The sequence below is a fragment of the Tubulanus polymorphus genome, chromosome 1 (assembly GCF_964204645.1).
Source record: "Tubulanus polymorphus chromosome 1, tnTubPoly1.2, whole genome shotgun sequence".
NCBI lineage: Eukaryota > Metazoa > Nemertea > Palaeonemertea > Tubulaniformes > Tubulanidae > Tubulanus > Tubulanus polymorphus.
The window spans coordinates 30570512-30581752 of record NC_134025.1 but is presented as its reverse complement, the minus strand read 5'-3'; the positions used below and the strand labels follow the sequence as shown (position 1 = coordinate 30581752).

General features: G+C 36.9%; 2 protein-coding genes across 2 annotated transcripts; one reads left to right on the top strand and one right to left on the bottom strand.

The window, feature by feature from the left end:
* The first annotated feature begins 846 nt into the window (after window positions 1–846).
* On the top strand, window positions 847–4356 carry LOC141908085 (G-protein coupled receptor 22-like). Its single transcript, XM_074797911.1, has 2 exons — window positions 847–3478; window positions 3549–4356. The coding sequence occupies exon 1, from the start codon at window positions 1786–1788 to the stop codon at window positions 3040–3042; it is 1257 nt and encodes a 418-aa protein (XP_074654012.1). The 5' UTR covers window positions 847–1785; the 3' UTR covers window positions 3043–3478; window positions 3549–4356.
* A 1829-nt stretch (window positions 4357–6185) lies between these two features.
* Window positions 6186–10471, bottom strand: LOC141904044 (zinc finger CCCH domain-containing protein 15-like). Its single transcript, XM_074792497.1, has 11 exons — window positions 10293–10471; window positions 9705–9806; window positions 9516–9618; window positions 9287–9427; window positions 9094–9188; window positions 8811–8990; window positions 8491–8559; window positions 8334–8411; window positions 8149–8250; window positions 7655–7775; window positions 6186–7383 (listed from the first exon to the last, which is right to left on the bottom strand). Exons 1-11 carry the CDS (start codon window positions 10362–10364, stop codon window positions 7193–7195), a joined length of 1254 nt encoding a protein of 417 aa, XP_074648598.1. The 5' UTR covers window positions 10365–10471; the 3' UTR covers window positions 6186–7192.
* Window positions 10472–11241: the final 770 nt, after the last annotated feature.

The following is an 11241-nucleotide window of genomic DNA, read 5'->3' as shown; positions in this document are numbered from 1 at the left end:
AGATAATTACCAAAAAAGGATGATCGTCTGTCACATGATGGACAACTAAAATATATTTATATATGAATGACAAATTTTTCTCCTTACTGAAAATTGATTGTGTAGGCTTCTAATTTGTCTTTTTATCTGGATTTTATATTACTAGAGGCTTAATCTAAAAAAAAGTTTGACTCATGTGATAAGTTGAGGAGGTCTTATCGATTTGAGTTTTAGACCCGAGATCAATAGGTCGAACGAGTTGAGTTGAATAGATTTATATGTTCAATCTAAATATAACAGAACAAACCCGTAAGGCTCGATACTACTGTAGCTCCAAAATAACACTTTGGATATGACAAGGCGACGCAATGGAAAAAATTGGATCAGAATTGGTATATATTCTTCTTCGATTTCCTTTCAATTTGGCAAAGCAGCAAGTAATACCTGAATTTACATTTGATACTCTTAAAAAGTTGATAAATATTTTGATGATTGTACTGTTGAATAATTGTCAATATCAAATGATATAAAGCTTTATATATGTAAGCAAAGGAGCCAAATAGACGTAAATATGCCCTACGGCATTGCGAGGACAGGAATAGATACCGCAACGATGGTAGCACAGGAAGACATGGCTATATATGTTTCAGTCTAAGGTGGGGTGTGCAATGATTTTAGCTGAAAATGGTTACGCCTGTGGCAAATTGAACCCTAGCGATTGACTAATAGTTTCATTTTTATATAGATTCATATTTAAATCATCTATAAATTTGTATTTATAAACCGCTCCGCGAGTGGAATCGTTCAGGTATATATTTTTGATTCTTTGCGCACGAGTGCTTGTACGAGATGAAGAGATGAATTTGACTACGAATGGTTTACTGTACGTAAGTACATCTCAGACTGAAGTAGATGGCAACAAGACTATCATTCTTAAGGAAATGATGGCAGCGCCATTGGGAAAAATGTCGAACGTAAAGATGTTTTTAAAAGGCTTAATTGATGGACCAAACGAATAATCTGGTTACACCCACTAAAATCCTCGGTGGTGTTTATCTGAGGATTATCGATATTCGGATTTGTGATGGTGAGGAAATCACCAAAAATCATATATACGGAACTTCCTAATATTTGCGGTTCCATTTTCGTTTCTCTGGATGGTCAGGTTGCGAGTTAGAACCTTGGAACGTTAGACAAAACTTGTCGCTTTCGCGTATCAGTGACCTGGGCCATTTTGGATTTGTAGAAGTGATATTGACGCTCGCAAGCATGCGTGTCTGGTTGCCTTGTTGACACTTGGCTTCTGCTCTGCGATTACTAGGAATGTAATCGCGACGTATCCGCGAGCGCAGAGAGAGAGAGAGGGAGATTACGCGACGCGGGACTATAACTGTGTATATTTACGCATTGCATGCTGCAAATTGATTATTCTGTCGTCAGTTCCGGACCTGTTGCGAGTCGTGTGTCACCAAACTGTAGCAATCGGAGCTTCGATAACTTCCAGTTATTAATTCAATTTTATCGTGACTAGAATTTTACAGAAACGGAAAATTGAAATGATTTAAAATGCGCATCAAATCGATCAAAGTCACGATGATCGCTAAATTGCAGGTTATTTGCGATTGATGTTGAAGCGGGTATCTAACCATTTACTCATCAGGCTTTGGTTTGAATTGCTCGGAATATTCCCACTCTGCGCTCTATTTTACACTAACTGGATCTAACTGGATAAAGGATATATTTTGCAATCATGACAACAGGATTCGTTTTCGTATATTGGAATTAGACGTTTTACTGTCGTAGAAAATGACGTTGTCGGAAATAGATCAGGAATATGCGATCGAATTAACCGTTCCGTTAGCCGTTGTTTTAATGATCGAAAACGCGATCGGTTTATTTCTAAATCTAACGGTTTTAATTGTCGATCATTTCAATCAAAGATCCATGAAATCTCCTAGTAATTTATTCATAACTAATTTAAACGTTGTAGATATAGTTATTTGTTTAACGTCGATACCGTTAACGTTTGCGATGATGGTGACGTCCAGGATTCATGGCCGTGCTTTCTGTTACTGTCACGAGGCGACTATATCCTTTGCCAGTACGGCCAGTGTCGTGAACTTATTAGTGATTACATTAGACCGTTATGATACTATAATCACGCCCATGAAAAGGCGTTTCACTCCGACTAATAGTAAATTTACGGTTGTGTTTATCTGGGGATTATCAATATTCGGATTTGTGATGCCATTTATCGGGTATAATTTCTCGTCGCCGGACGATGGCGAGGAAATCACCAAAAACCACACGGAGCTTCCCTGTTATTTGTGGTTCCAACTTTCGCACGAAAGAAAGTATTATTACGAATTATATTATGCAATTTTTTACGTGTTTGCGAACGTGGCGATAATTGTCTGTTATTGTCGTATTTATCACGAAGCGCGCAGTAGACTTCAGTTCCGGAGCGCCGTCGTGAAAGCCACGTTTGGACACTTACAAAAAAAGTCGAATTTGAAAGATAATTCGATGGCGAGATCGCAGGAAAAACGCGTTACTAAAATGACTCTAATTATTGTTAGCACTTTTATGGTGTGTTGGGGACCTCACGCCATTCTTAGCATAATTTCCGTCGTTGAAAAACTCAATTGGACATTAGAAGTGATCCAATTATGTTTTCTCGCTTTAGCATTTTCGACGACAATTCTACATCCTTTAGTTTACGTGTTTATGAGGCAGAATTTCCGTAAAACGCTTCGCAGTCGATTCCTGGGCGATACGGTGCGAGTTAGCCCTCAAGAAATAGACAATGCTATTCAAAACATTACCGCTCCTGCGAAACAAGTCGCCAGGCGAATCGGACTGAAGCGACATTTAACATTGCCGGCTCCCGATCCATCAACCGATCGCCCATCTGTGTCGTTTCTAAGTACGGGAAGTCACGAAAGACGCCGTGGGACAATATCCGAACTTCCAATATATAGTAGCTCGTCTGCACCAAGCGGTAATCAGTTAACAGTTGGATCCTCATCTCAATCCGCTAATACAAATGTACTAAATCTGTAGAAACTGCTGGAAATTGTGTTAATTATTAAAGAGTGAGCTTTTGACTGGAAACTATATGAGAAACCAGGAGAATTCTATATTATATGTTAAATCAGTTTGTTGTAGGTTTATACAAGCGAAAATAATTGGTAATTTTGCGGGATTTGGTTTCATTCAGTGTTTCATCATCAATATAGACATTATTCTCGACGCGTCACATTGACCGCCAAGCACAAGCTGTTAGCTATCCAAAAGTTAAAAATTACCGAAATATTCAATTTACGATTTTAACAAAAAAGACCACCGATCACACGACTATAAATGTTACTTCGATTTCCAATTTTAAAATCAAACCCTCTCTCGGCAGGTGTGGTCTGTTTGTAAGGGACATCAAATCAAATCAAAACAAATCAAATCAAACGAACTCTACCAACAGGGGCGGATCAAGCCTAGGATTGTGAGTAATGCATAAGAAGTTTACGATCTTTCGATTATTCAAATTTTAATTAGCCCTACTTCTCTACCAGAACTTGAAAAATAGAAGAGAGGTCCTACCGTCGAGCACCGCGGCTGGATCCGCCCCACGGTCAATCAAATGAATAACAGGGTTAATCCCTATAAGAAAACGGTACCGGTAACGGGTAACGTCCATTTTGGCGGAAAATGACGCACGTGAATTCTACGAATAAAGGTCTCTGTATTGCGATATTATCACAACAAAAAAGTTCTGTAAAATTCCCCGATAAACGAACATCTAAACAATAGCCTTTGCGCGAGCTGTTATTGAATCAAGATCTTTTCCGGTGTTCATTACTTTTCTCGTCTGAAGCCTTTCTTAAACTGCTCATCGTCGACATGAGAAGTCATACATAGACCCCTGGTATAATTTTTGATTGACGTTAATATACGTTTCGACTAAATATATATATATACAGTTTAGTCTTTTTAATTTGGGTCTTGTTCAAAACAGATCCACAGGATCCAGAGTTCTAACAGTTTTGGGGTGTAATAATTCTAACCATGGACTCTAAACTGATTCTCGTTTTTTTTGAGTCCGTGCTCTAAACTCACAACTGGTGCAGATATACAAGATCCCGAATGAAAGTTAAATACGTAACTGGCAACTCTGGGAACCGGATCCATGCTGATTGAATCTCAACGCGTGTGAAACTGACATTTCTATGTACTTCATTCTCATGTAAATTCAATACTTATCATTGATAACTAATGTATATATGTATATATCATACGTGTTGAATGCGCTGATAAACCATTGATTCAAAGCGATCGTTCATTGATTTTCCATAGAATATGAATATATATGAAAATAAAAGTTAATAGATAAAATGTATATTAATGTTGCCCTTTTGTACTATCTTCGAAGGAATTTGAGACCCATTCATTTTTAATAGAATTATCTATCATAATATGCCCTGTGAAAAACCCTGGATCAGCCCGAGTCAGCTTTATATGGGCCGTTGACATTTTGTTTCTAGGTCCTGGCTCTGAGGATATTGTTGGTGAATAGCCAGTGACTGACTGCCTGGTCACGCCACACCTGAATGTTTGTCCCTCGCAGCGGTCATAACACAGTAGGTTTGAATGCCGTAGGCCCCCAAGTCTCCGAAACGTGCCTTGACAAAACGGCCATGAACGCTTCTTGTAGCTCGCGCTATATCAGACACCCTGTTATCATCACTATTATTAGTAACATCTACTCTTTCCTCCGTGTTTTAATCAGCTTTTGTTCTGATGCTCGTGAGATTATCTCTTTGGTCTCAATAATCGCTTGCTGTCATCTACACTCGTCGTCTGTCAGCTGCGGCTAGCGCTGATGATTTATCATTAACGCGTTGCCTCACACCCTCTTAGCTTCAGTATCACCTTGGAGTACTCCAAGGTCTCACAGTTACCCTGGATCCTCTAATCTTACTACCTGGGAGCTACATAGAATATAGGCCTACCCATCAATGCTTCCTTATATAGATTATGAAATTTATGCGTATCTTGTTTATGAGATGAAATGAGTTGTATACAGATGAGCTTAAAATCATTTAATCAGATTAGTCTCTACCAGGGGATTCATACGTGTGCATATAAAACCTAATCGGTAATGTTATCACACGTTGAAATTAGAAATATTAGAATTCAATACATGTAAAAAGAGTCCCCACGAAAAAAAACTCCCCACGATGTCATCGGTAGAGTGACTGATGAGTCGCCTTGAAAGTCTAGTGTATGTCTAGCTGATGTTCTAAAAGCCTAGGATATTACCCCTTAAGATAAGCACAGCTGGTATGGTACATTCATGGGCTTAGCCTACCCAAAACGTTGATTAAATCCTTCATTAATTCAGTCTCAAAAGTGAATCTGGGCCTTGCTTGGCCTTGATTTTCGAGATTATTTCAAACATCGACCCAAATCATATTGATCGCATGGATTTATCATCAATAATATCGGTGATTGAAAATTACGATTTGTTGCTTAGGTCGTCATCATATAAAGGGTGTTGGCCACTGTCAACAAAACTGACAGAAAAAACTAACGTTTTCAATGGCCATTAATCAATTAATAATGAATTAGCTAACCGTCGCGTATAAATACCCCATACCAATATGATACCTATAATTTCATTAACCTCTAGCATATCATTAGCAAAGTACAACAAGAATATCGGATATTCAATTACCGGTATGGCAGTGGGGGAGGGGTTGGGTGAGGCTTTGTCTCTCCTTGGAGTAATCAGTCTGATTACTCCAAGGTCTCTCAAAACAGGAAGGTGGCCTGACTTTAATAGCGTGCAGTGAGCTGGTGCATGCGAATAAGCGTGACTAAACGATCTGAATCCCAGTTCAAACACTATACCAGTTCACGTTGTTTAAATGATAATTAGTTTAATTAATTTACGACGTTAATTAGTATATCTTAAGAGCCTCGAGCAAGCGATAATCCTCTGTAATGATTTCCGCTGCAGCCACCTGGGACTCAAAAGATATGTGGCCAAAGCTAAATGAAGCACCGTCCTCCCTAAACTGTTTGTTAGTCGACTTCTCTGGAGCTAAATGATTATCAACTCATTTCGTTTCATAAAACTAACAGATTGAATATCAACTCTAAAAAAATGCAAAATCATTTGACAATAATACGCTTTTTCAATAACTCCATTATTTATTATTCATTTCACATTTTTGAATTCCAAGTGAAATTTAACATAATCAACCAACCATTAGCACAAATTAATTCAACGTACACAAATGATTCGAATAAACCTAGGTATCACTACATAGGTCTAGACTGGATAGATAGGACAAAGACCAGGGACTGGTGCCTGAAAGCCTCGCTAAGATTTAAATTAATCACAAGGATATAATTCAACTTGTTTATCAGCGATGTTACCAGAGCTCAGAGGCTACGGATTTTAAACGGTTGCCGATCAGTAGAAGAAGTTTACGAAACCAGCCCCAGGAACAATATAGAAAAAAAATAAAAGCCTGTTTTTTTTTCATCTCACCACAGGGGGGTAGTCTGAATATCATTAAAGCGCTTTCATAATGAGAAAATGCTACTGATGAAGGAACACAAGAGCAATGAAAACATAATATCTTCCCAGTTTTCATTATCAGCAATAATTATACATTATTTCATATTCAATATAAGAGTGTTTGATTATGTCATTAAATTCATTACACATTCAAACCCACTTTATTCCAAATATAGATGTTGTAAACCCGGATATTTACGGTCCATTCGTACACGAATAAACCCGGTATGTAAAATACGATGTTTAATCCAGATTCCTTATAAACTGGATTCATTACGATCTGAATTAAGCACGGAGTCTACTGTATTCAAAATACAGCCAAACTCGTCAAAGTCACCATAGTTACGTTGATCATTATGTTGACGACTAAATCCAAATGACGAATTACATTTAGTAAACTGAATTGGAAACAATTGAGACTCAATGATAGAGATGACTTCAGGAACCAAATGGTGATGATTTTACAGAGTTTGACTGAACTATGTTTTATTATGAGCCAAGAGCAAAAAAATAATGCATGAAATGAATTTCATTAATATCGAAACACAATCAGTTGCGTAGATTCCTCATTTGCTGAATATTTATCACATATTCCCAATGTTTGTTTTAATCAAAAACTTAGCGAAGATATCAATCGTCCAAATCTAAAGTATCTAAATCATCCTCGAGTGCGTCTAAATCTTCGAACAGATTCTCGTCTATAGGAATATCTCCTGCTAGTACGTCACCGTTCACCGTCGCTGATAGCGCGGCCTGTATCGCTGCTTCTGATGTTCCGCCGTTTGATATAGCAGCAGCCTCGTCTAATTTACCTAATTCATCTACAAATTAACAAATAATATATTAACATCGCGTTAGTTTGAGATACAATGTTAAAATCAGTTCAATTCAAATTGTGAACGAAAATATGAAATAAACTAATTTCAATTCAAAGTCTTTCTTCCAATTCAATTACACTCAATAATCTTCATTGGTGGGATCCGAAGGTTGATTTTCTTCAAATATCCAATTATTTGTTGATATGAAATTTGAATTAATTTCTTAAAATTCTTGAGTCATGTATAGTTGAGAGTTGTTTTAACTGATAAATACCGTCGTTATTTTTTCGTTTATTTCTCTGAGTTCCGGCAGAATTATCGTTTTCTGTAACTAGTCGAGACAGGTCATCAATATTGATTTCTCTTATAACTACATCATCGCCTTCTTCAGTTTCCTGCAAAAAACAATAGCACGAAAAAACTTCATAAACACCTCATACACAATTAATCAATGAGTTCATGAGAATATAACTGTAACAGACACAACAGACGGACGAACAGTCAAAATGAAGGACTTAAAGATTAAACTATGAAAATCGGGTAGAATACCGTTATCCATCTTAAGAGATTTATTTGAAAAATATGGACATAAGGTTAAGTTTGAATCATTTCCTCATCCAAAACATTAAACAACCATATAGCAATCAATCTAGAAATTTGTTCGACTTTTTCGTAAATCTGGGCACAAGAGAGACGTTTTTCAAAGAGTTTCTGAATAGATTATTGTGATGGACAGACGGAGACGCAACGGACACAGCGGATACAGACCTGATCTTCTTCTGGTTCTCTTTCAATCGTTCCTTCATCAGCTTCATCATCGTCACCCGTGATCAAATCAGGATTAAATTCAAACATTTCACGACCGCTGATCTGTATACAAAAACAAAACATTGTTCATTCATTAGCGGTGTGAATACAATTGATCTGTGAAGCTCAGGTGTATTTTCACTTACTCCTAAACATCTTCCTTGTTTAAAATCACTCTTTTTCTTCTCCTTATCTTTATTTCTCGCCGCAACCTTTTCTTTTCTCTGCAAAAACAAAGAACGAAATCTTTAGAAGAATTCAAACAGAATTTTACGATCGGTCCATGAATTTATAATGATCTACCTTTCTTTCTTTCCATTTCAGGAAACTTTCCAAAGTTATTTTAGTCGTGTCGCCTCCTAAAGCCGCTCGCTAAAAGTAGATTCAAAATAAACTTAACTGAAATTCATTCTAAACTTTCCATTTTTAGACCTATTAGTCCTAGAATTACACCTTCACCACCCTCTCTCTCCTCTTTCACATCTAAACGTCACTTAAAATGCCTCTCAACCCACAAGATCTGGTGACATAACAACAAAGCTACCAGTTTATTTAGAAACTGAAACTAAAAGTTACTAAGACATGTAGCAGGGTTTCTATAAATAGATTAGCCAGTCACTGACCTCTCTCTCAATGAGCTCCTCTATTGAAATCTGTTCAGATTTGTCCTCTTTCTTCATATCTTTCTTCAAAACGAATCCCGGTGGAAGAGCATGTTTATAGTGACAACTTTCACCATTCGGACAACTCCAAAACCAGCCGTATTTACTGTTCTCAACGGCATCCAGGAAATATTTACAGATCTGAAAAACAAACAGATAACATCATACAATACCTGTTACACTACACAGTCAGGATTTGACTCTAGATTTAAAAGTCCTCACTCAAACAGTTTAAACTACTTACAATTGTAGTGGCCGGCATTGCTTTATTCTTTTCACCGTGCTTTTTATTGATGACTTCGTTAAGTTGTTCTTCGTCCCAATTATCCATAGAATCAACTAAAAGATAGGAGTCATTAAGAGAGAGGAATAAATCGATCACGATCATCACGATTCAGATTATTAAACTCTTTGTAGAATTAATCAATATTTCTTACCGTTTTTCTCATCGTCAGCGTAAACATTTCTCTTCGGTGCTTTCCGTTCGACGGCCATATCATGAGAGAATTTACATTTATCTCCTTTCTTACACTGACCTTGTTTGAAAAATGCGCAGATAATACTCTTCGGATCGGCACCTGAAATTAAACATTTTTTAAGAAAAGGTTAGCTTGCGCCTTTTTGAAGGTAGGCTCAGTCTGTCCCTTTTCAAGGTTTAGTTCGTACCTTTTTGAACCATTTGTACCGGTTTGAATAAAGTATTCATTTCTTCCTGCTCTTTCTTCTTATCATCTTTCTTCTTGAATTTCTCATTTTGAAGGTCAGCAACCTGCGAAATATAACAAGTTTACAGTCAGGCATAGCACTAGCCAGTTAATGATTAATAATGAATTCAAATTCCCGATCAATCGATACCTTTTTCGAAGCTTGATTTCCAAATTTTACTTGATGCGTCACAGTTTTGATAAATTTTTGCTGTTTCGTTCCTTTCTTATTTTTCAAACCGAATGTTTTATCCTAAAAAGAAATTTAACATTGCGGAGATAACTAGGTAATTCGCACACTAGTCGAGGGCGTCTGGCCGGTCCTGTCAAGGGCTGGACTAGTCACGCGAATGGAGTCATTCTGGATAGCAGCAAATCCTACGGGCTAACCCGCTCCAATCTGTAAAATTTCAACTCAAACATCGTCCATCTTAGATTATCATCATCATTAGGTACCGGTCTTAAGTTGGGAAAAATCTCAATCTAACTTTACTTGACCGAATGAAGTCCTCTTCAGTTCTCACTGAAGTCACTTGCACAAATGACTTATTAAATCACAACTGTTTGTACATACACATATATCATGATTTGCAGCTAACGACTCTGCAGGATTTCTTTTACAAACTATACTCAACTAATTCATATGGACTAAAAATCTAAAATATTGTCTAGACTCAGTAATATTATTGAATTTGATTGGATTTGGTCGGTATGATGGGAGTTGATCAATGAATAATACCTCGATAACTTTCTCCTTCTTCTTTTCCTCAACTTTTTTCCCGGGTTTTGATGCTTTAGGTTTCGGAGGCATTTTAAATGTCGCTGTTCGCGATTTTACACACTGAGAACGCGGATAAATTGATAAATTTTGGGAAATTATAAATTTCTACACATGCAATATATTACATGCGGAAGCGAGTTTTCGGTCGTCCACAAACTCGAAGCTGAAATGCGGGAGGTGGAATTTTGACAATTTGGATGGAAATTGACCATAAATATCTATGAATTTAAATAATATATCTATTCTATTGAGTGCTACACTGATCAACAAATAGAATTGATATAGATTTATGAAAGATGATGATTAAAATAATCATCGACTATTCATCAAAATGTTTAAGCTTTGACAATTGCGTCAGTGTAATTTTCAAGGTCGTTGAACCGCGGCGAATATCTGGGAAATGAAAATGACTTAAACTTCGCGAATTAAGTCCATTTTCACTCTTCCCAACGAATGTCGCGTACTTTCATCGCCACTGAATGAAAGTCCCATTCGTTTTGATTGAAAATAAACAATGAAAACAAAGAATTGATAGCGATAAATCCCGTAAAACCAAGTTTCTTTGAACCCGGCTTGATCAGCAAGTCGTACTAAATATCGAAACAAACCGACCGAGGGACATTATCAAACTTATTCAAAAGCTATCTGATTTGTATTTATTTGTAAAAAGGTGATCATCCTGATGATAAAGAATTAGTTTGAGTGTTACGCATCAGAGTTTTGCAAAACACAATCAATAGAAATAGATTCTATCTTTTGGTCTGGTGTAAGGGTAGATTTAGATAGGGTTCGGTACCTCTAGTCTAGAGGAGACTGATAAGTCTTGCATGAACTAATGACAACCCTAATGAATTAGACTAAAATTGTGTTAATGATTGTTGGTACCAATACTGGTTAGAAAATTTGC